The following is a 26,473-nucleotide window of genomic DNA, read 5'->3' on the forward strand; positions in this document are numbered from 1 at the left end:
ACCAATTTTATCCTCGGGTCTTATCGAATCTAAGGCTCTCTACACCTTTACATGATGGACGACCGGTGATTTCCTCTACAAGGTCACCCAGACATGGATTCCCAGGGAAACCAGGGTGGCATTTGTTTGTGGGCCAAATGAAACATCAACATTACAGAAGATAAGAGGACAGGGAGAGAGAGAAGACGGATGTCTGAGGTTGTTTCATTACTCTGGCTGGCTGGTTGGCAGATCTAAAGGAGCAGCATTTACGTATTTAACCAACGAATACAACCCAACTCAGAACATGAACTTGCTTAAATGTGATTGATTTAATGCTTAAACTGCTTTTCATAGATTTAGAATGTCAATTTGAGGTTTTACTTTGCAAATTTTGATTCACTTGAGTGTCTAGATGTTTACTACAAGGATGAGAAAAATCTTGCTTTTCTATTTCTTTACACACAAGTGGAATTAATAATATATTGTGAAAATGTACAGATTTGTTCTTCCCTCCACTACAAAAACACAAAATCTTACAAAGTAATTTTGGTTCATTTTCTAGTGCAAATATTTTGGTACACTTGAAATAAGACAAACCTAAAACATAAGTAACTTTTCAGCAAGATATAGTAGTAATTCTTTGATATTGATAAAGTTATACTTCCACTGGCAAATTATTCATACATGCAAATGATTACGAGAATTTGATTTATCGAGAACTAGTAAAGACAACTAGTTTATCATATAAACACTTCTTTATTAGTGGAGTTGTGAGGAATAATGCAATGAAATTCTACATCCATATGATCTACCCTTATATGCAGTTACCATTTACAGGTATAAGGAAGGGGTGAGTGCTGTTTTTTAACTGATTGCAAAACATTTTAATATTTTTCACAATCTTTTTTAGTGCCATTGTGTGTTTGAATTTACATTTGGCTCATTGCACTTCTAATCTATTATGCACATTTATACAACACTTTTTGCTGAATTTTAATTATTTTTCACATCGAGAGCAAGTTTAATTTTTTAAACCTGCATTCAGTAGACAAAGTAAGATTTTAATGAAGTGTGCAAAATAATCAATACATTCACTTTAATAATAAAGCTGCAGGAAAAACTGTCGTGTGTGTGATGGCGAAATTAATTCCTGCCTGCTTGTGATGAAGTACGAGGCTTTAGCACTTCGGCGTTGTGTTGCATCGTGAGTCATTCTCTCTCTCTACCTCTCTCGCCGTCCTCTCCTCCTTCCCCCACTCTGGGAATTATGCAACGCTCCACAGGCCTGTGGGGAGACGGTATGGAGGGGAGAACTGTGTGAGTGGGATGAGGTGATGTTGCAGTCGCTGGGTTGGGTGGTCGAACAGAGAGGAAAAACTGGAAGATGACTGGTTTTTAAACCAATCTTATGTTCATTCTCCATCTCCACCATCCTGCTTCCGTCAAGGTAATTGACAAAGACAGTCTAAAACACGTTCTCCTGTCTGTGATTGGTCGTCACAGTGGGACAGGTTCTTAAAGAGACAGCTGCATAGTAAATTTCGGCAGCCATGTTTGCCAGAGTAAAGTACCAGCTGGAGGAGGCATGACTGTTTGACAACTTCTGCTCGTCTCATGGATTTTTCCCAAACTACCTCCTAAAATATTTATCACACACTTTAAAAATAACTGCCAGCAGCTCCATGATTTTTGATCTGTTCACATGTCCAAATAAAGAGCAAGGTCAGACTCACTTCCTGCTGTTATTGATCAGCGGTTATGAGCCGTTGTAAACTGTACTTACAGTAACTAACACAACGCACAATCTGTGTTTTCACGCTAACGGAGTAGCATGATTTTATTTGTTTTGGGGGGTTTTTTTCAGGTAAAATTTTTAATTTGTATATACAAATGTATTCTTTGTAAAAAAGGAGTTTTACTTTTTTTAGTGAAAAATAAAGAACTGGAAAAACATGCTGCAGCTAAAATAACTACACACTTTGTTAGTTGTTGAAATGGATCTTGAAATAATGTGGTGGATTATTCTGTGGACCAAAGACTGAAGCACACAGATCTTGAATATTACGATAACAATTGGACAAAAAAAAGGTTAGTAATTTTAGATCGTAAACTTACCTGGAAATCTCACATGGACAATATAAAAAGAAAATGATGTGAAAGGATAGCAGAGAAGGAAGTAAAAGGACTGAGACTCCAGACTACACAGGTTTATTATTGTGGATAGAAAACAGACTTGAATAAATTAATTTAGGTCCTCATCTTGGCATTATAGGTGAGCAAATTGCTGCATGTGCTTCAAATTAAGAGTTTATGTTTTACTACTGGCTTGTGAACCATACAAGTACTGCAGGGGGAATATGGCAGACATTTTGCTTTAAAATTGCTCCAGAACTCAGATTGTTTCTCCTCCCCAAACCATAAAACAGAACCTTTACTCTGGTGATCCCAGCCTCTCTCTACCTTCAAGTGTTTCCATTAAAAGATGTGAGCTCTGACTGGAGCAGAAAGTGCACAGAGTGTGTGGGAGGCAGAACCATCCAGACATACAGATTTCCACATACTGACACACAAATAGAAACTTCTTTAAGGTGGAGTGAATTATTTATTGTGCACCGAAACTCTGTGCACCACGAGAAACGACGAGTTGTGGGAGGAGGAAAAAGCAAATGTTACAGAATATGAAAAACATTCATCATTAGAGCTTCTTAATATCTTTTGTAGATTTTTTTATCCTGTTTGTTTTAAAACATTTTCAAGTTCTTAAACATGCCATCCAATCAGGTTTCTTCGATAAATCAATCCAAATGTTCCCTGACAAAATGTGGACAACAAATTACATTCAAGACAATCCAGAGACGTAAATTACAGTTTAAATGTCTAAAATGAGATGAATCTCTATGTAACTGGTATAATTCAGATTTTCTGAGGATTCACTCCATAAAAACATCAATGTTCAAAACATAATAGAAAACTGGAATGTGTTTGTGGTATTAAACCCATCTGTCACAAAACCTTTTAGTGCTAATATGTCGTTTTAGGTGATCTTAAACAGTTTCCCCCCAGAATAGTCTTACCAACTGAGGGTTTATATTGTTTTTTATGTAATGTTGTAAAATTTGATTCATTTTTCTTTCCACTCTGCTAGCTCTGAATCACAAGGGTTGCTACAGAGCAATAAAAAATATATTTATTACTTCTGCTCTGGAAATGCTTCTAAATTCAAACCAAAAGAGCCTGAGAGGGAGACCACTAGAAGATCTGAGTTTGTCTCATAAACCTGTTACAACCGTGGTCAAAGGTCATGAATCATCACATTTAAAGCACAAAAATGATATAAACTATTACACTTTAATAAAATTGCCTTTTTGTTGCTTTTTAAAGCGATCTTTTGTTTTATGAAGCACTTTTCTGAAACAAGCGGAGCCTTATGCCATTTAAAATGGAAAATAAAAACTTTTTGTAGAAAATGTGTTGCCCCTGAACTGTAAAAAAAGAAAAAAGCGTAATCTTGTTTTCATGGAAGCTGCAACCTAAAGCTGTGGGAAGGGGAATCAGCTAAGTTCATTCCTTGACTGCTATAAGATTACTACATCACATTATGCAATCACAACTGAGATTGGCTTTCAAAACAAAACATTGCCACTATTTGGCAACTTTTGATTGCATTATGAACTTATATTTTGTTTTGTTTCACATTTTTGTTTACATATTTCTCCGATTTGTATATAAGAATGAATATAACTATCCCAAACTATAAGCCTGAAGAAATGTTTATATATGAACTTGGTATATAACTACATTTAATCCTGCTTCTCAACACTTTCAAAAATCTCCCCTGTTCCAACCAGTCATTACAGATTGTGAGAGGAAAGGTTTATTGTAATATTTCCTCGTTTGAGAACTGCTGCCTCTATTGTTCTGACACAACCTGACAGCTGGAGACATGCAAAAGTGACTGCGGTTGTGAGAGGAAAGTAAAGAGGAGGATCAAATGGCTGGAGGAAGATGAGGAATGGAGACTCACAGGAGACCAATGGATAAGAATGTATTATATTCTGGTTCCTTTCCCGTTTGTAAACCAGTTTTAAACGGATTATTTTACATATTTTTCATTCATTTTATTCTGCAGCATGCCGATTTTCTTTCTTGAAGGTCCAGTGAGCTGAAGTTGCATCAGATTGTATTTATAATTCACTGGAAATTAAAGCATTTGTCCACATAAAATAGACAAGTCATCATAATTATAGTTATCATTAAATATGTAAGACATGAATTTTAAACTTAGAAATCAAGTGAAACAAGAACAAAAATTGGTAAGAATAACATTGTCAGGTTGTAGATTCTGATGACATTCAAAAGTGCACAAGCTGAAAACAATCTGAATGAAAAACTGGAGCTTCTGAAGAATTTTTATTTAATCTTTTAATTTGGTTAAAATGTCCTTTTGCCATCACTGTTCAATAATTTTGGCTTTCCAATGAAATGTTTTCATTTCATTTTATTAATTTAACATGAATTCACAACCTTAGCTGAGGTTGTGAATTCAATCTATGTAGAGCATTGGAGAATCCAGTTGCAAAGCAATAAAGTCATGTCAGTTTCAGATCTGGTCACAGAGCAATAAAATAATGAGTCATATTGACATATGCAATGTAGTATTTATGCTAATTGGTAAAACAATAATCATTTAAAGAGAAGCAGACAGTAACATAGTTTTTTAGACTTAATCCAGGAAAAACTCCTTAGTTAAACAAAGGAGCACCTTATGAGGCACATTTGGAAAGAAAAACGGAGAGGAGACACAACATTAACAGCTGCATTCATTGAAAATAATGCATAAATGAAGAGGAGCAGCAGAAACATACCAGAGGGAAAATGTGGATTCTGGAAAGACTGATTATGTCATTTTTAGCAAAAATGCAAGTGTATGCACTAAAAGTAGGCAAGAAAATGGCATCATTTCTTCAAGCTTCTCTACTTTTTGTCACTGCTGGATGAGATAAATGTGCACCGGACAGACACAGTGAAGGGAACAGCTGAAAACAATATTTGCAAAAGTAAAAAAATTATTATTGGTGACTAATTATAGCATTTATTATATGCATTTTGGTATTTGAATTGGCATACTGAAATACATTAACTCTTTAATTACTAATGTCCGCTCACAAAATACAATCACTGTTTTATTCCTAATGTTTATGGATCAGTTCAGCTAAATTTGCTGGTATCATTCCTGTATATAAAGAAATTTTACTTTGTCAACTATCGCATTTTTATACATTTCTTTGTAAGAAAAAAAACCCTGCACATTACTGACACAATATTTCCATTTTCTATTTGTGGAACATCCCAGGTAAAAAGATTGTTTTTGTTTGATGGATGACTGAGCAGTGCAGAAACCAGGTCACTCCGGAGTGATGATGTATCGATCCTATCTGGACGCAGAAATGCCTGCAGACAATCACATCCAGACATGTTCACAGCAGCATGCATGCTTAAAAATGACTGAATAATATGTTCATATATGATGAAATACTAAAAGATTTCTCCTGTAGTAAGACACCACCAAGTGTGTCATTTAATCTCCTGTATCAAGGCTTAATATACATTAATGCATAAATGGCAGCAGCTCGTCTTGGTGCATAAGGGGCTCTAATTGTCTGCAATCTTCCACAGCAGATGATGAGCACAGAAATAATCTGTTGGGTAATGTTGTTACAACAGACAGTGAATATGACATTATTTCCAGCTTGTATTGTGATTTATTTTATTCCACTTGTGCTTGAGCTTTGGCCAAGTTAAATTAATCAAATTCATTTCTTTGAATTTACTTTCTTCCAGCTATTTTCTTTTGCTCTTTTGGTTCCTTCTTTGCCCTACCTTGGTATATTTGGGGCATTACAAATACCCTAAATATGCCATCCATACCTTCAAGTTGCAAATATGCATCAATAAATAAAACTTTAGTTCTACTGAGAACTGATGTCAATTAAACACAATTTAAGAAGCATCTATAAAGCATTGGTTTAACAAAATGTCCATCTATACTAAATTATAATAAATACAGGACATGAAGCTTTAAATTCTTCATAATATCAAGTTTTTTAGTGAAGTTCTGTAAATGTACTTCTAAAGTAATGAAAATGTAATGTTGGCAAGAGTTTCTCCCATAGATCCCTCCTGATTAATTCAGCAAATCAGATTATAGTCTAATAAAAGTTTCCAAGGGGCGTAAAACATTGTGGAAAATACAATCGTTCTTTGTTTCTCATTATTTTTGCTTCCAAGCAGGAAAGTTTTTTCCGTAATATTTCATTTTTCTTTGGATTTTGGTTGTTTTTTTAAAACTTAGTTTTATTTTAGTTGATCGATTTAGCATACTGGACAATGTCTGCATAAAAAAATAATAAATATTTGATGTAGTTTTTGTGAGATATTGACCTACCACAGTTTTTGAATACCTTTTTTCAGAGTGAAAAGTCAAATAAAAAAATAAATACATTGAAGTTTGTGATTGTAACTTCAAAATTACTTGCTAAGCTATTAACTCTAAATAATTTTCACTGTTTCCACAAAGATCACAATTTAATTATATTTGATAAATGTATTTATTTATGCAATACCATCAGACACGTCTAACTAGTCAATCCAGACCTACACCACTGATGACAAAATAGTCGTGTTCTGAGAGCAGTTTTTAAACTTGTCAAATCGCAGTTAATGTTATATAAATAATGCTATAAATCAATTAAATCGGAAAACTTGCCACTTAATAGAATTACCTTTGCGAGTTATTCTGGGAACTATTTACTTTGCGGAGAGTTATGGTTGTCGGGAGATGAGGTCTTTGAATATCACGGCAGTCTGCTTGCAGCCTCGGAGGGAGACGGCATCCGAGAGGGAGAGAGAAGGCTGCTGGCCGGCTCTACTTTCCACCGGCATCATTTTTCGCCTCGCGGAGAGACAGTTGATGAACTGTCACCAACGGCTGCGATCAATTTAAAAATTTTACACCGAAGAAACTATAACGAGCTGTTTTTCATCTCCCTTTGAGTGAGGGTGAAGCTTTTTGTCGAGGCGTTTAATGAGACGTTGCTTTGTCTATTTACCTTAAATCCTCACAAAAATATCAGTTTACAGGACACTCTTTTAGTCAGTTAACGGATTTTTCACATGACAGTTTTATCTAACGGTAGATTACAGGCGACATTTTAAGGCGGTTGCTCGATTTTTTTCCTTTTAATTCAGTTTCATCTTCCGGTCTTAAAATCCAGATATTTTGGTTGAATCAAGTCTGAGATCATCTTTTTGGAGGAGAACCGACTGACAGCGCAACAATGGGGGTAAGAAACATTATTTCTGCTACTTTGGTTTTCCGCTGCAAAAATGTCGGCTGTTTGTTCGGCACAGATTCGGCAAAAGGTGAGTCTGCAGATGAAAGGGTTAAAATGAATGAAGGTATGATGTTAGAATGACATTGTACACGGCCGGTTAGCTATTTATCGAAAGTGTAATGCAGTCAAACGGATCTGATTCCTCTGAGAAAAGTCATTACATTATTTATTTGCTGTTTGTAACACCAAATCAGTGGGTGTAACGATGAAGACGGGGATTAACTGGGATGAAAGTGGGGGGTGCATGGATTGCCTGGACTCATTTTTATTCATTTTATTTTTGTGGAGGAATATGCTGCAGCTTTCTGACTCATCCATACTGAAGCAGCCTTATCACAGTCTCACCTAAATGACACGTTAAATGCAGGAGTCTCCATTCTCACCTAGGGAGACGGACTGAAGCTCAGGTACATTTATTCCACATCCAAACAGGGCGTTTGTGTTCCACACAGCTTGTCGCCTCATTTATCACACGTTTTAAGACTTCAGAGGTGCTCTGGGTTGTTTTTATGCGATCTTAAAAGCAATCTGGGGTTATTGGTCACGACCTAAAAGGCAGACGCGTTCCCAAAAACAAGCCAGAATTGAATACCTTACATAGTCGGAGATAATGAATGTGCAGAAGCACAGTTATGGACTAATATGTAACCTGCAAGCTGCCGAATTTAGTCTTTCCTACCTGATTGGCTGCAGAAACTCCTCTCACCCATACTGAGTTTTCTTTTCAGTTGTTCTCCTTAAAGCAGAAAGATTCATTAAATTACACAGATGCCTAAATGTGCAACCCTTCTCTACTGAGGGTGTTGCCTCTGGTTTGTTTCCCTTTTCATTTCCTCAAACGCCATTTAGTACTAACTCATTTACACATTACATAATACAACAGTGTATGATGTTTCTGCCATGGATGAGGCTGGGTTTACTGAAAGGTAACAAAGCAACAATTGAGCTTTGGGTAACCAATACGGACAAGTGCGTCAAAATGGTTCCTCGGCGGTGATAATCCTCCCTCTAAACCCCCACGCTCCTAAACATGTTGACGGATGGGTCCCAGAGGAAGATGCTCTCATTGAGGATAGCCCTCATCGTCTCGTTTTATCCCTGATGCCTAATGAAACCAGGCTGAGGCTTGATTCAGACCCAAAGTTAGGCTTTTATATCCCATGCTGTTTTTATGAGGTAATTTTCTTTTTGATTCACTGATCATTATTCAACATTTCCTTGTATTCTGATAAATCAGAATTAGGCTAGCAAGAATATATAATGTAGGGAACTGTGTGATCCTGTAAGTGCTTTCTCTTGTGCTCCATATCCAGCTGTAGAGGGTTGGGATAAGAGAATACTAGAGCAGAGTATCGCTGCTGCTCTGTCACGGTTTGTAACTATGTCCACTAGACTGCCTGAGGGGGACACCGCACACAACGCTGGCTACTTCGTCAAAGAGCGGGAGGTGGAAGAGGGAGAGTAGTTTGTTAGCTCATGGGGTGGTAGGAGGTGGAGGGGGTAAGTGGAAACTCCCGTGTTCTCTGATTTACTGTCGGATGAATGGAGTGAGAGAGGAGAGGCAAATAAAATGGGCTGTCATGGAGTCAGATGGAGACCAGAGGGAGGGTTAGTTTCCAAAGCAGCTGGGACCATTTGAGATTGGCCAATCAGTTGATCAGGTAAGGAGCCAACGATCAGGATGGAGGCTGAGGACAAGGAAGGCAGAGGTGAAATTAAGGTCAGCTGATTTACGTCTTACAGCAGACACAGTGATGGAGATGGGAGGACGGAGACTCACCTTGAGAAGAGTGCAACCTGGCAAGGATGGAGGAAGTGGAAGAAAGCTGCTGCTGGGAAATATTTGTGGTACAGAAATGGGATGGAGGTTACAGTGATGTAAAGGTTTAACCATTGATACAAATGCCAGACTGAAGTTACTATGTCCGCTCAAGTCCCATGATGCACTTGAGAGGATGCTTTAAGATAAGAGCCAACCACTGTGTGGGATTCACAGCATGGTGTTTATCCATTTAACACAGCCAGTGCTCTTTTGTGGTTAAACTTACTTTGACTTCATGTCATCCATACATAGTGAAGCCGAGGGTTCATGCTGCAGCACTCCTCTGGATAAGCTCTTCTTATGGCAATCACAAAATCAGATTATTATCAATGTTAATATTTTCATACAAATAGAAGTCTGTATGTGGACAGAATATCAGGCAGCAGTGGCTGTGTTCCATAGTACCACTATAGATAAATAAATCACCGTTCAATAGACAAATTCCTCACTAGTAATCATCTTACTGAGGAATCAGATTGCTTGATTGGTGATGTTCAGTTTTTAATAAACTATTTAAAAATTATACCCATATAGTGTAAGATTGAACAACACAAAAGGCAAAGTTGTTTAACAACTGGGCAGAGTTTCACTTTGCTCATCTATATACTACATTGTTTCCATCTTTAGCAGTTTCGGCTATTAAGCAGCAACTGCCAGGCCATGAGAGTCAAACTAACCTGAAAGTGACGCAATCAACATTTTCTCTTGTGGCCTAGCTGGCTTATATAAATCAGCTTTGATTTCCTTAAGTTTGGGAGATCTGTGGTCTGAGAAACTGATCTCATCTGCTGATCCTATCCTCCTCTGCATGAGTCTGAAAATCAGCCACTGTCCCATTTTGCTCTGCTGCCAGAGAGGGCTGACTGACAGACTCACCCACCAGGTCACTTCAGTTCACAACAAATGTCATTTCAATCCATTACTACTTTTTTTTTTTAATGTAAGCTTATACAAAATATGTTTGAGTTGACAACACATTACATTATGTTCTTTACATAGTATATTAGTTTTCCTCAAAGACTGGGCTAATTGTCATTAGCTTTGCAGCCACCTTGTACAGATCAGCTCTGGCTATAGAATGAGAACTGAGCTGCTGTTCCTAAACGAATGACGGATATCATATTATGTCAATATTATATTATCTGATATTGGACAACTCCAGACCTTAAAGACCATTCACTTAAATTATTTGTTTAAGCAGTGACACATCTAATGGATTCATAACTCTGTCTTTATTACAGGGAGTCTGTGACCTGTCTCCCAAAGATTCTTATAACTTTGCCTAAAAATGATAAAGAACCAGCTAATGTTCTTAAACACGGATAACAAATATTGACTTTACCGGACTGAGGGCAAAAATTGCATTTTGGATCAAAAATATTGAAGATAGATATCAGAGGTGGATTTGCCACCTCTTGATATCTATACCACACTCATAATACAAACTCTTAGTTTGAAAGGATTTTGCCTGATAATTCTTATATTAATATTTAAAAAACTGTAAAAGTCACAGCTTCAATATTCGCATCCTCGGTCTGCCCGAAGACACTGAAAGTGGGCGCCCTACTCAGTTTTTCTCCAACCTTCTCTGTGAGCTATTTGGGAAAGAGGTGCTCCCATCTCCACCAGAGCTCGATAGAGCGCACCGTTCTCTGGCAGCTAAACGGCCCGCAGGACGTCCTCCCCGCCCGGTGATCCTTCGCCTGCATCGATACCTGACCAAAGATCTAATCATTCGAGAAGCCAGGAAGAGAGGGAAGCTCGACTACAAAGGTGCGTCTCTTCGTATTGTGGAGGACTACAGCCCAGACGTCCTGGCCCAGCGCGCAGAGTATAAGGACACCATGGCGGAGCTCTACAAGCGGGGCTTGAAGCCGGCTCTTCTCTTCCCAGCCCGTCTTCGCATTACGCAACCCAGCGGTGCCAGAAAATTTCTAGGTTCTGTGGAAGAGGCTCAACAGTTCATCAAGAAGAGGCTTCCAAAACCACAGGAGGACCAATGAAGGAGCAACGTTTTGCCGAGGGCTTTTTTCAGAAACACAGACAGGCTGCTTTTCCTCGGGGCGCAGTAGGTACTGTAAATATAGACTTATGTCATATTTCCCTATTTCCAATAGACTTTTTCTGGCCATCCTTTTGGTTGGTATTGGACTTAATGAATGGAAGGGTAGCTCTGTCATTCTATTTCTTGTGGTTGCCTCAATTTTTATTGTAATACTACTTTCCTATGGTGTTTATGACAGCCAGTAAACTATATCTCAAAATCAATATCAATGTGGGGGGTCTATATCTACTTCATACCCACTAGGGGCAGTGGTTAGTTTGCTATAGATAGTTCTGGGTTTTTTTATTCCGAGGTTGTTGGTTACTGGAAGATTGGATCTCTGAGAATGTTCATTTTGAAGAGCTTGCTGCCACATTGTTGTTTTTTTGGTTGGCAGCTGTTTATGTTTGGGGGGGGGGGGGGGTTTGGGGGAAGGCTAAGGTCACGGCCAGGGGTCCCGCAGGGTACTGTAACTTTTCTTCACCTCTTTTGTTTCAATCTCTGCCTACCACACTGCTATCGTACTTATCAAAGTAGGATAACACGCACACTCTGAAATCGTATGAGTCAGCATTTAAATTTTTTAAGTTGGAATGTCAAAGGCTTAAACCACCCAGTGAAGAGAAGGAAGGTTTTTTCCCATATTAAACGTTTTAATACAGATGTGGCGTTTCTGCAGGAGACTCACATCAGGAGCTTGGACGGGGGTCGTCTCCTGGCTTGTTGGAAGGGACAATGTTTTCACTCCCATTTTCAGGTTAAGGCACGAGGGGTTTCAATACTGATCAGCCAGAATACTCCGTTTGAGGCTGATAATGTGGTGGCTGACAAACACGGCAGGTTTATTATTGTAAGTGGGAAACTGCACGGCACTCTGGTCGCCTTGGTCAATGTTTATGCTCCTAATACAGATGATGAGAATTTTTTTAAACAACTATTCTCTTTCCTACCTGACCTCAATAAATACTCACTGGTCCTGGGGGGGGATTTTAACTGTTGGCTGGACCCAACTTTGGACCGCTCATCCCTTAAAAGTAATGCCATAAGCAAATCTGCATCAGTCATCCAAACCTTTCTATCTGAGTACGGGCTGTGTGATGTGTGGCGTACTTTAAATCCTGACAAGAGGGAGTACTCATACTTTTCACATGTACACAAAACTTACTCAAGAATTGATTATTTTATTGTAGATTCTAAATGGTTGCAGCAGATCCATTCCTGTGACTATCATAGCATAGTTATCTCAGACCACGCCCCACTCACTTTGTCCATGTCCCTTCCTCACTTCCCTTTAAGAACTGGACCATGGCGTTTCAATTCAACCCTATTGTCTGATGAAAACTTTGTGAAGTTTATTCAGGATGAGATACGTTTCTTTTTTGCCACTAACTCCTCCCATGAGACCTCCAGCCTTGTGGTATGGGATGCTTTTAAGGCCTACATTAGAGGCCAGATTATTGCCTACTCAGCCAAAATTAAAAAACAGTCCACCTATGAACAGAACAACCTGATTCAACAAATCAAAGAGGTTGATATAAAATATGCTCTGAATCAGTGTCCTGAACTGTTTAAAAGGCGTGTTGAACTTAAAACAAGGCTTGACCTCTTGACAACACACTCAGCTGAACGCCTGCTTTTACACAGCAAATCCAAATTTTATGTGCATGGCGATAAACCTGATAAACTATTAGCGACCATGCTCAAGGGCTCTAGGGCAAGGCAAAATATCTCTAGAATTCGAAAACAAGATGGCAGTATAGTCACGGATTACAAACAAATTAATGATGTATTCAGGGACTTCTACGAGGAGCTCTACAGCTCACAATCACAGACCAATTCCAACAGGACTGTTGATTTCCTGGCTAAACTTCACATTCCTGTTATTTCACCAGAACTTAAGAACAAGTTAGATGAACCCATCTCCCAGGCAGAAGTCTCCCTAGCAGTAGCCTCAATGCAGTCTGGCAAATGCCCGGGACCGGATGGTCTCCCCTCTGAATTTTTCAAACAATTCTCAGACTTACTCTCTGTGGAGCTCAGCTCCACCCTTACTGACTGTTTTAAACAAGGGTCCCTTCCTCAGTCATTTTATGAAGCTTGCATCACACTTATTTCAAAAAAGGGCAAAGATCCAGTGGAATGCACCTCATACAGACCTATCTCTCTCCTAAATACAGATGTCAAAATCTTAGCCAAAATTCTTGCCCGTAGACTTGAAACTGTTTTACCATCGGTTATTTCAAAAGACCAAACAGGCTTCATTAAAGGTCGGCACTCATATTTCAATGTTAGAAGGCTGCTTAATATCATCTATTCCAGCGCCTCAGATTCAGATGAGTGGGTTGTCTCTCTGGACGCTGAAAAAGCCTTTGACCGGGTTGAGTTTGATTATCTTTTTGCGGTCCTTAGCAGATTTGGCTTTGGAGGAAACTTCATTTCATGGATTAAACTATTATACCAGCAACCATCTGCCACGGTTCGTACCAATTTTCAGACCTCAAAACCTTTTAAATTACAAAGAGGCACCCGTCAGGGCTGTCCTCTTAGTCCCCTGCTGTTTGATCTGGCCATAGAGCCCCTCGCCATTGCACTTAAAACCAGTAAAGAGATTTCCGGCATCTGGAGGAATGATATGGAACATAAAGTGTCGCTTTATGCAGATGACCTTTTACTTTTTGTTTCCAAACCATCAACCTCATTGCCTTTTGCTCTCGATATATTTAGCCAATTTGGTCCGATTTCTGGGTATAAGCTGAACCTCACCAAAAGTGAGCTTCTCCCAATAGGTAATAAAGCCAATATGTCAGATTTAGCCAATCTACCGTTCAGAATTGAAAGACAAAAATTCACATACCTTGGTATCACAGTGACAAAAAAACATAAAAACCTGTTCAAAGAGAATCTGATTCAACTGTTGAACCAAGTGAAGGGATCCCTCACAAAGTGGACACCCTTTTCCATGTCCCTTGTGGGACGTATCAACTCAATTAAAATGAATATACTACCCAAATTTTTATACCTCTTTCAGGCATTACCCATTTTTATTCCCAATACTTTTTTTAATGAGCTAGACTCAACTCTCTCGTCTTTTATTTGGCAGAGTAAACGCCCAAGGCTTAATAAAGTACAACTCCAAAAACCTAAACAACTGGGGGGATTTGCCTCCCCCAATTTCCGGTTTTATTATTGGGCCGCCAACCTTAGATGCTCAGTGTTTTGGTATTTCTACTACAACCGGGGTGACTGTCCTGACTGGGTGGCTATGGAGTTACGCAGTGGTAACAATATATCCATCCCTGCCTTGCTCTGTTCCCCACTTTCACTTGCTTCATTTAACGCCATTTCAAACCCTGTAGTGAAATACTCGCTGAAAATATGGGGCCAATTTAGGAAATACTTTAAACTTCATGACTTCTCCCTCCTGAGTCCAATTGCACTTAACCATTTTTTCAAACCATCTGTTCAGGATGGGGTGTTCCTAGAGTGGCACCGGAGGGGGCTTACTTATTTTAAGGACCTTTTTATAGAGAAGAATTTGGCATCCTTCGAGGAACTCAGCACTAAATATGGTTTACCTAAGTCCCATTTTTTTAGATATTTGCAAACCAGAAACTTTATTCAGTCTCACTTATCAGGCTCAGCTTCTCCACCAGAGCATACACTGCTGGAAACCATTCTATTGTTGAACCCAACTCGTAAAGGGCTGGTTTCATGGCTTTATAATAAAATGTTGAGTACAAAAGGGTCCTCCTCACCTGAACTTAAAACTGCATGGGAAGAAGATCTGAATATGACTATACTGGATGAGACATGGGACTTTATACTTAAACTGGTGAATACAACATCTCTGTGTGCGCGCCATTGTCTCATTCAGTTCAAAATAGTACATAGAGCCCATCTCTCCAAAAGCAAACTGTCTCGTTTCTATCCAGAAGTCACCCCATACTGCGACAAATGTAAAACTAGCGTAGCCACACTAGTTCATATGTACTGGTCCTGCCCCGCTCTTGGTCAGTTCTGGACAGATGTTTTTCGTACGATGTCCGGGTTGGCCGGGGTGGTGGTAACACCTGGCCCCTTCTTGGCTCTCTTTGGGCTCAGTGGTGAGGGGTTGCCTTTACCAGCCTCTAAACGACGGGCCCTGGCATTTTGCTCACTGATAGCGAGGCGAACAGTTCTGACCAGGTGGAAGGGTGCTGCTCCTCCAACTCACAAGCAGTGGCTTTGTGACCTCATGTCGTGTTTGAAACTGGAACGGATTAGATGTTCTCTTCAACACGCAACTGGTAAATTTGAAAAAACATGGGGAGCCTTTCTTGACTCATTTCAAAACATACAATAATGCTCCAGATTAATTAAGTTAATTAATTTTATTAAGATGTGTTCCATTCCTGTCAGGGATAGGAATGTAGTGGGTGGACCTACTGGGCAGTGACCTGGGTGGGCTAAATGGGATTACTTTGGAGGGATTATTTTCTCTGTGTGTATTATTTTATGTATGTGTTAGATACACTTTAACTAGATACACTTCTTCGTATTCACAAATTGTATGTGTTAAAGGAAAAAACTCAATAAAAAGACGGTGATTAAAAAGTCACAGCTTCACTGGAATGGGTAGCTTGAGCAAAACGTTCCCAAAAGCTGCCAATTACAGCCAAGTAAACAGCTACATGAGGAGCCATCTATTTCTGATGTTCTCCTAGTTGAACTGTTTTTGGCGTATTTAGTTTTTCATGCTCATAATTTAAATACACTCATGGACCCCATTTTGCCTTTTGAAATGCCATATTTTTGTGTGGCACAGAGAAGAAAAATGTTGTTGGAAACATTCGATTTAGGTTCATAATGTTATGATAGAATCACATTTACTACAGATCTATTGGTTGTAGATTGGGTGAGTGTTGCTCTTTTTCGGTCCCTCTGTAAACCTGAGAGGTGGTGGTCAGACCTAATGTGAGGGTGTGCTGAAAACGGGCGTTTCTACATTTCTGCCATGTTCAGAGATTCCATGTTCTCTAGTCCAGTCAGCTGTTCTCATGCTTATTCACTTATGTTCCATATTTTTATTTTAAGGATTTATTAAAATACATCAGTAATCATCATCACAAAAATCCTGATCAGACTTTGCCATGTTTCCAAGTCGTTGAGCTCAGAGATTTGAGGTTGGAAGGCCTCCTTGCCATCACCCTAATCTTTTGGCCCCTACAAAGGTTCTCTTAAATTCAAGTTTGGGCTTTGGGTGGGCTTCTCCAAAGCATTATATTACTTCCTGTCAGAGGAAAGATTACTGAAATTCACAGATTAGTTTAACTAAATCTGCTGAGGGTACAAATAATCAATGATAATTTGGTCTAAACTACAGCAGTCATAGTTGGGTTAAAAATAGCAGGATAACACTTTATCTTTTTCTTATTTATTTGAACATTTTTAATGAATTTTGTTTTAATAAATGTTTCTGTTTAAAAATGAAGCACCAGATAGGCATAGTTTTGATAGAGTAAAAGGTGAAACCAGTGGTATAGCTTGTCTAAATCTTTGGTTCTCTCCATTCATTTTGCAGCAGATGTATAAAAGCAATTTATATTTAAAATGAGAAATCTTATAGATTTTGCTGTTGAATTTGAGGTGAAAATGTTTAATTTACCTATTTAAAGGAAATTTACAATCTAAAATATTCACTGAACTAAATTTTTCTCTGGTTCAACTGAGATTTTGTGCTGGGAAAACCTCCTCTTTAATATTCAATATAGTGCTAATTTGGCATTTGCCCCCTCCCTAAGTATTTTCGCTCAGTAGGTAGACTCTTTGCCAACATACACATGTCAGACAGTCCAGCACAGTTTCAGTTTTTTGGCAACTTGAGGACAAACTCTTCAGTGATGGACAGAAGTCATAATGTCAACTAGTGGATGCTCTTTTGTTCATATAATTTGTTGTGTAATTGCTTCAGTCAGTCAATATTTCATTAATACTCACTCTCAGCCTCAGGACCCTCTGTAGTTTCCATCTGTGAGGCAGAGTGTAAGAAACCACATTGATCTGTACAACTGCAAATCACCCATTGTTGATCACCAATGTCACTGATTCTGCTCTCAGTGCAGTGAACAGTTTGTAAAAAGCCGTGTGACTCATTTGACTCTGTTTCCTGTTTAACAGCACAGTGACGTTGAGGTTTTCCAAAACATCCCTATGTTGGGAAATAAACAGTATTACTTAAATGCCTAAATATCTTTAATACCTTTCAACATTTTTAATATGGCCTCCTACTCTACTAGTGACTTCAAACATCAAAATTAGTCATTTTTATTAGACGTTGTTTCGAAGATGTAAATCAAGAAATTGGAATTTGATGGCATCAGTAGGGCTGATTATTTTAGTTATCGAGCAATCTGAGGAATCTGACGAATAATTGAATAATTGAATAAGACATTGTCCTGTTCTGTAGCTTCCTAAGTTAGTAAAACGAAAATGCTAGTAAAAAACAATTCAGTTGTTTTTTTAATACATTTAATTATTTTTTAAACGTAGTACAATTCAAGCATCTCTTACACTCAAGTTTGAAGTATGAAAAAACTTTTTAGTGGAAAAACTGAGAAATCATTTCACATGTTATCATCTTCAGTCAGTTCAATAGATGAATTCTCATGTTGCCCCATACCTGTCAAGCTTTGGGTTTGAGAATACAGAAAATGCCACCTGGAGTGGAGGGCTTGGGGTGGTGGTGGTGGGCGAACGAACGTAAAATGGGGCTGGAGGGCAGGAAATGGACCAGGGGACGAAAGAATGGGGGGAGCAATACGGGATATTTACGGCACCTTCGTTCGTCACACTCAGAAACTCATCTGCCAGCTATCTACCACCACGATGCGCTCTGCCACCCGTATGTTCAGACCGGGATGATATGAAATTTATTGTGCGTTTTGTCCGTAAAGCTACACTTACACTGTAACCATCAACTACTCAGCCGCCCGCCGTGTTCAGTCTATCCGCTCACCTGTATAAATACGCCTGCAACGCTCTTCCCACTGTTTGCTTTCAGCCAGCAGCTCCCGTAGGAGAGAGGCTGCCGTACTGCAGGCATTGCGCCAGTCATTTTAAGGATGCTTATTGGTCCCCCGAAAACAACGAAAACCCGGACATTATCATGGATCAATAACATCCCCAGGCCAAACTTAAAAATGTTACTGTATGATGATAACACTTAGGTTTTGTCAACAACTCAGAGGCGGAAGTGAGAGCGCTGTGCAATGCAAGTAAAGTCCCGGCTGGAACACGGTGCGCTAAATAATAAAACATAAATTAACAAAGCTTCGAGGCAGATACATTTTCCTCCAGGAATTTTAATAATCAAGGTACTTGAATCACTCGAGGAATCGTTTCAGCCCTAGTTACAACTCACCATGAACAAATTTCTTTTCATGTTATTGTTAGTCACGCCACACTGAAAGAAATGCTATAGATGTTGAATATTTTACACAAATAAATCTTGGAGATTTTATCTCTTAAAAGCATAAGCATAAAAAATGACAAATGTCATTTTTTATTTTATTTTGTTATCTTGGTTATTTTTTTTTGTGGTCTAGACGGCTTCCTCCAGTTTAAACCTCAGTGCAGATGAGTGGAAGGGAGCCTTGAAGCAGATGGAGGGAGGAGAGTGTAAACAAACTGGGAGGGTGAAGGGAGGCGCTGATGATGAAGAACCCCTCTTATGCTATTGCCTATGTGTGTTTAACAAGCAGTCCTTCAATATTTTCTAGGTCAGTCAGTTCGCTGAGCTGTGTGGTAATCCATTTCTTTTTGCGTGCAGAACTATGATCTATTTAATGTGGCACAACCAGAGCTACTACTCTATTCTCAGGGCTACACCGACGGGAGCCTCCATTCAGACTCAGAGCCAGCAGCGTGACATTCTGATCACTGGAACATCATCAGATTAGGTTGAAAAATGGGTTAAATACCAGCTGAATCAGTGCTAGCTGGCAGATACTTCACCAACAAGGCTGCTGTTACTGTATCCGCTGACGTAAAGACCTGTAAAGGTTTTGCTGGTAGTGGATTGTTATCTTTTGAAACTCCTGTTTGTCCAAACTGGGTTATGGCCATAAAATATTTCTGTCTGATGTCAAACATTTGACCCCTGATTTCTGCAGATTAAAAAAGATAATCCCGTTTTCCTCAGACTCGGCTCAGAAATAAAACATGTTGGACTGGATACAGTTCACCAGCAGAACAGATGAATACAAGGATTCTTCATGTTCCTGTGTGCGGACCTTGTTTTTAAGTCTTAAAGTATAGTAACCTTTGAACAGTTTGCTCAGTTTCTTGAGAGAAAAGGTTGCATCTCCTCATTTGTCATCTTTCCTGAGCATGTAAACAGACTTCTCAGACTTAAAAGTATGTTACATCATCATATCTTTCCTCCATTCAGCTTTATGGTAATTTATGAGACCGAGAAATGTTCTTGGAGAAGTTTGTATTTGTAATTTTGGTGGGAAGAGTGTCAGAACAGGGTTACAGAAAGTCACCCCAGAACCTGATTGTTCATTTATTGTTTATACGCGCTTATTTTTGCACGGTGTCGGGGGGCTGTTGTTTATCTCTAACCTGACAGGCCATTTTTAAATATAATAAACGGGAAACCGCAAGGAAAAACTATATAACTTTTTTAATCTTCAAAAAGGATGGAATCTCAATACAGTTTACAGTTTTTACCATGTTTCACCAGAATGTGAGAAAATTATTCTTATGTGCACAATTTATGCTATTCTTTCTGTGGTAAAATAAAAAATAAAATTTTTCAACATCAGTGAAAAAAGTAACAAATCGCAATATCTTATCAAATTTGTCAGCTTAAATTAAATATAAAGAAGCATGTTATAGTCTTGCAGAAAATCAATTGTAAAGACAAAATGTTTAATCGTCACAAGTTTTCTTTACTACAGCACAAACGTGTGTTTGTTACGAATGCAGAGGCAGCGAAGGAGAGTGACAGAGGATTATTGTTGTTCAGTGGGTTAATCTGTGGCTGTAGTAAACATGCTACTGTCCAGGGTTCAGAACTCTTTCTGACAGATGGCCAGAGATACGTAAACATGCAGTGTTTGTAAATCCACGTGTTCGCACATAAACGTGGAAGAACAGATGTTCATCAGTATTAGTTTTTTAATCATTTTTTTTATTTAGTTTTTTTCATCAAAGCTCCAAATCCTTTAGTCAGTTTCACTATTTTTCTCTCCACAAACTGCAAATTGACTTTAATTATACCACACATGTACAGACACTAGATTCTGTTTATATGACACCCTTAAATAAAAATTACAATTTTTATATTACATTATTGGTGCTGTATGCAAAACATAATGTTTTTATGTGCAGCTTGAAAAAGCAAAAGTGAAATAAATTGTAATAAATTTCTCTAAAATGGGCTTGCCTCTTGACAGGAAATAAAGTTGGCAAAAATCTTTAAAGACATTTCACAAAACATGGAGAGCTATTCTTAAGATTCATTAACACTTAATGAGCTACAAGATGTCCTGCTAGGATTCAGAAATATTTTCTACATGTTAAGGGATAACTGCTGCACTCCGATATGTCCATTAGATATCAAGTTGTTTCGAATGGCTTTTATTTATTTTTTCATAGAGGCAGACATATAAAGTTTAATATCACCTTTATAACAATTGTTTTGAATATTTTAGATATTTAGATACTTAGACTTAGACTGACTTTATTGTCATTTTGCATGCACAGGGTGTATACAGAACGAAATTTCGTTGCATACGGCTCAGGACAATGTTTTGAGCTTTCAATGTTGTGAGGTTACTCCAGAATAAAAATAAAATACAGTATAAAATATGAATATAAATATAGAATATAAAGTGCAGGAATGACAGTAAAATATAAGTTATTTAGCTCTGTACATGTGCAAGGTATAAAGTGGAGACCAGATTTTAAGTGCAGTCCAGTTAAGAGTTCAGCATGACGAGCCCTCTGGTTCCGCAGGCAAGTAGAAATTTGCTCTTTCTTTGTTGCAGGTTCTTCCAGGAGGATTGATCCTTCTCCTTTGAGAGATAATCTCTCAGGAATACAGCAGTGATGAGATTTTACTCTGAGGTCTCATTGGGAATGTCAGCAAAGGTTCAGTGCTGAATCTGATTTATTTATTTTTTTGTTAGGAAATTAAACAACCTATAAACTGAAAGTAAACCAAGTTTTGAGAATTACAATAAAATTTCTTGTCCTCATTCCTTTGTGCCATTTTCTGGTTTCTGAGGGACAAGCAGTTTTTATCAGAGCAGCCGGCTGGTATTTTAGTTCTGTTGCAGGAACCCACGGGATGTTCCTCTGTCAGTGCAAAGAGAGCGCAGTAAAACTTCAACAGGAATGTGTGAAATACTGAAATTAAATATTGCCTCTGAAATCCAGGACTACAAACCTAGTTGGTCATTAATGAGGTGTTATACAATGATTCATTTACACCCAGTATTTTATTTATTAATTCAAGGTTGGGTAAATAATTAGATCAAACAACTATAGAAGCAACTATGACAGGAAAAGGAAATTTTATTTCATAATAAACTCTAAATATATATTTTTTCTTCTGACAAAAGTGGACGTTGCAACTGATCAATACAATGTGACCCATCATACTGACAAATGAAACTTTAGATTTAGGTTTTCTGTCTTGTACTGTATATATGTAATTCTATCTATGTAATGGTATTTATGAAACTGCCAAAAACAGGAAAGAAAATAGGTCGGTTTTCAAATGAAAAGCGTTTTTTTTATCAAGTGCTTGATTAAAAAAAGCACTTTTTTTATCAAGTGCTTTTTTTATATATAACACCTCCAGTTAATATAATATTAACTGGAGGTGACCGCAGACCTAAAACTACTTAGATCTGCATAAAGGGGTTACCAGCATAGAAATGAGGGCAGCTGAGGCTAAGAAACATAATTTTATGTTTTTCTGGCTCATGGTTTCTCATCTCTTCTTGCTGCTTTATTTTATCTCCCAAAGTTATATTTGTTCAGTTTTAAGACTAATATTTCCAAATGACTGATTATGTTTTAACCAAAATCTCCTGAGTCATAATGTTGAATCAACACCAGTTGAATGTAGTTATTGTATAGTAAGCAATCTTAACATCTAGAATGACATGCAGTGTTTGCTTTTCTACTTTGAAAAAGAACTCTGAGTTTAACCCCAGTCCTGAGTCTGCATCTCCTCAACGAGTCAATGATTGGACGTTTCAACAGACTGGGCTATATTGTATGTTTTCATAAACTACTTTAAGATTTGTAGTCCAAGTCTAAGTTGAATATTCTTTTCCCAGGTCAGTGTAACTTGTATCTTCCTTCCATCATAGTCTGAACAACAGAAACAGAATCAGAAATGATGGTGGGATAAATTGCAGATTACACCTAATCTGGAAACATTTAGTTCTTGCTCTCACTCCAGAAGACTCCTTCCACATTTTGATCTCAACTTGAAGGCTCTCATGTCATCTTAATATGATCTCAATATTGTATCCTCTCAAGATCAGTTGTCTCCTGATTGTATCGCCTGGTATCTCGTTCCTCATTTGTCTTATATTTTGTTCCTGATATTGTTCTCTACTATGAAGGACTAAAGATAGCTTTTTGGCCTTTGTGTGTTCCAGTACGGACGGTCGGACAGCTACCGGGTGGCCACCACACAGGATACGGATGACAAGGAGGCGCTAAAGAAAAAGGGAGGCAAGGACATGGATGACCTGAAGAAAGAAGTACCCATCGTACGTGCACTTCCTGTGTTTCAGATACTGATGTTCAGCATTCATCTTTGTTACAGAGGTTCATTTGATGAAGGACTGTATGAATAAAGGTTAATGTGGAAGCATAGAGATGATCAGAACCAGATGAGTAAAGTCAAGTCTGATCCTCCTGATCTTCCTGTTTTTAAATGAGATAATATAGAAAATGTTTTTAGCACCTCGTGCTGCAGGGTGTGGTTTAACATGGAGGAACAATTTAATCTCTTTGTGGAGTGATTTATTTCTCTTTGAGGCAGAAGTTCAAACCCACAGCATACCTTTTTGATTTAAAGCCATTTAACATGTTTCAGATGAAATTATATCAAATGTTACAGCAGATCAAAAATGCTTTGCTATATTAAAAACAAGCATTTGTTGTCTTACGTTTAGTAGTTTTTCAGGTGCAGATTTTGAATTTATATAAGAATTGTTGACATGAATTTTGATGGCATTTATCTGTCAGCTGGAAGGTTGTTGGTTTGATTCCATCTGCCCACCATCCTGTGTTCAAACTATCTTAGGAAAGACCCTAAGAGTGTTAAAGTGCTCAGGTTTGTGTGCTAACAGGTGAATGCGACTTATCATTAAGACTTGAAATGTTCTTTATGAATGTTGCCTTTTATAGAAGTTTTTAAATTCACCGCCCATCTGTATTCTCTGCAGACGGAACATAAAATGTCCATTGAGGAGGTTTGCCGGAAATACAACACGGATATCGTTCAGGTAAGATATTAACTTCAAACCACACAGATCAGTCTGAAACTTCCTGTTTCAGGACAACTACAGCAGTTTCACATGAGTTAGGACATCGGTTTCAGAATCCTCTTCAATTTTTCTTCACAAATGTTCTGTTTAAAAACACATATTCTCCGTCCTAAATGCTTTGCTTCTGGGCTCAACGTTTCTTTGATGATTTGTTTTCATGTTTATTTATTTCTAACACCCTCCTACTACTTGGTAATACATCCCCTCTCTGTGTTTACCACACCCAGGGTTTGACCAATGCCAGGGCGGCAGAGTTCCTGGCCAGGGACGGACCCAATGCCCTGACCCCACCCCCCACCACTCCAGAGTGGGTCAAGTTCTGCCGTCAGCTGTTTGGTGGCTTCTCTATCTTGCTGTGGATCGGTGCCATCCTCTGCTTCCTGGCCTACGCCATCCAGGCTGCGACAGAGGACGATCCTCCTGGGGATAATGTAAGTGGACGGTTGTCACAAACATTCACACTTGCAAGTCATGTTGCTTTAAATGGAAATGTAGCTTCTAACATTGTTACAATGTAATTTTAGTGGAACTATGGCATATTGTTGAATGTTCACACAGGCTCACTCAGGCTATGTTCACATAGCAGGTCATAATTGCTCAATTTCAATTTTTGATGAAATCTTTTTTGTTGTTTATTTTGGCGTGGTCATTCATGCTACTAATTAAAACTGACTGCCATGAGACTTTTGTGCAGATTATAACGCAGAGCATTCTGGGTAAATACAACCAAAACAAATGTGTGTGTCTAGTGCTAGCAGGAGAAATGGTGTGCGGTCTTTTACAAAAACAGAGAAATCCTACAACTACTAAAATCTGACACTACTATTTTTTTACATTTTGTGAAGATGGAAGTTGTGCTCATGTCTTCTTCTGCTTCTAAACAATCAACTTAGAAGAAAATGTTTTCCTGTTGCTGAATATATGCATTCGGTCTCATATTGAAGAAAGTGTCGGTGCTTTTCAATTTCTCCCTCAGTGGTCATATTTTTCTGCCTGATAGTTATGGAGAAGTGTCAGTCTCAGGGTGAGTATTTGCTGCTCTGTTTCCCCTCATCTCGTCAGAGATCATTGTGCAGAGTCCTCCGGGATGAGTGTGTCGGCTGTGTGTCCTGACGCTGCCAACTGGCCCGTCTTTCGGTTGACACACACCGTCCTGTTAGCGTCCGCTTTCATGCCGCCATAGGGAGATGGTGACTCCTAATGTTTGGAACGTTTGGTGAAGAGAAAGATGTTGTCGGGTCAGCACAGTTTCCATGCTGGGTCAGAGCACAGAACAGAGCCGAGAACAGAGGCTAAACGGTTCTGACGCACACAGCATGACCAGACAAAATACTGTGGCTCAGTCTGCAGGGAGGAGTCGGTGAAACAGCATCAGTGTTGAGCCAGGATGAGCGCTCCTGTCCGTTATCCACCAAAACATGAGTTCATGCTCCGATGACCAGCCACAAACAAATATAGATAACAGGACTTTAAGAAGTTAGTTAATGTGTTTTACCACATTATTATTTAATACAATAAAAAACAGTATAGCTTGAAGATTTCAGTGATAACTTAACATTTTTCTGAAATAATTTTCCTTTCTTTCAGTCAGTTATTTGATAACTTTAGCTGCTGAGGTGTATTTTTTCTCTGCTTGGATGCAACATATTTTTAGATTATAAAAGTGATCTAACTTGACTGATTTTTACATCAGATCTGAAAGTCTCCTATTCTTTCCTCTTCTCTTCTTCTCTCTCTGTAGTTATATCTGGGAATCGTGCTTTCGGCTGTTGTCGTCGTCACTGGCTGCTTCTCCTATTTTCAGGAAGCTAAGAGCTCCAAGATCATGGAGTCCTTCAAGAACATGGTCCCACAGGTGCAAATGTTAGATTTTTGTTGTTTTTGCTTTTTTTCCAAATCTCTAAGAAATATAGATAATGAATCTTTCTATGCTCTTTTCATAGTGTTTTAATTAAAGAATCCTTCCTAAACGTTTCTTTGGCACCATTTAAAGGTTTCATTTTCATACGCAACTGAGTTTTATGGCAGCCAGATGTTTCTACATTACATTTTTTTCTGTAAAACATTTTGCTTTGTACCAATCATGCCGCAACTTTTTTCTGTTTTTATGTCAGTTAAAAACATTTAGCTATGAAATATCTCATGACTGCCTTCCGTTCCCAGCAAGCCTTGGTGATCCGAGAGGGAGAGAAGATGCAGATCGATGCCGAGCAGGTGGTGGCAGGAGATCTGGTGGAGGTGAAGGGAGGCGACCGGATCCCCGCTGACCTTCGCATCATCTCCTCCCATAGCTGCAAGGTGTGCACAAACCAAGAAAAACTCAAGCTCTAGCAATTTCTCTGTTTAACTAGTTTTAAACGGTTTTCCTGTATTTCCAGGTTGACAACTCATCCCTGACTGGAGAATCGGAGCCCCAGACCAGGTCACCTGAGTGTACCCATGACAACCCTCTGGAAACCCGAAACATTGCCTTCTTCTCCACCAATTGTGTCGAGGGTAACTTCCCTACTGTCAATTTTATAATGGTCTTAATAAATTTAACATTAATGGAGACAACAATTAACCTTTTCAGGAGTGTAATGTATTTATAGAGTAGAAAGGTGTAGCAGACAAGTGACATTATTTATAATTATCAAGTAACATGGTTTATTAAATAAAATAATGCAATTTC

General features: G+C 38.5%; 1 protein-coding gene across 1 annotated transcript in view; it reads left to right on the top strand.

The window, feature by feature from the left end:
• Positions 1-6,909: 6,909 nt before the first annotated feature.
• atp1a3a (ATPase Na+/K+ transporting subunit alpha 3a) overlaps positions 6,910-26,473 on the top strand; it is a 31,079-nt gene continuing 11,515 nt past the window's right edge. Inside the window, exons 1-7 of the mRNA XM_028036115.1 lie at positions 6,910-7,325; positions 22,906-23,019; positions 23,701-23,760; positions 24,030-24,233; positions 25,544-25,657; positions 25,966-26,100; positions 26,181-26,298. Of these exons, the coding sequence (XP_027891916.1) occupies positions 7,320-7,325; positions 22,906-23,019; positions 23,701-23,760; positions 24,030-24,233; positions 25,544-25,657; positions 25,966-26,100; positions 26,181-26,298 (751 nt within the window). The 5' untranslated portion in view covers positions 6,910-7,319. The remainder of the gene's footprint in view (positions 7,326-22,905; positions 23,020-23,700; positions 23,761-24,029; positions 24,234-25,543; positions 25,658-25,965; positions 26,101-26,180; positions 26,299-26,473) is intronic.

This window comes from Xiphophorus couchianus, chromosome 13 (assembly GCF_001444195.1).
Source record: "Xiphophorus couchianus chromosome 13, X_couchianus-1.0, whole genome shotgun sequence".
In the NCBI taxonomy this organism is placed as follows: Eukaryota; Metazoa; Chordata; class Actinopteri; order Cyprinodontiformes; family Poeciliidae; genus Xiphophorus; species Xiphophorus couchianus.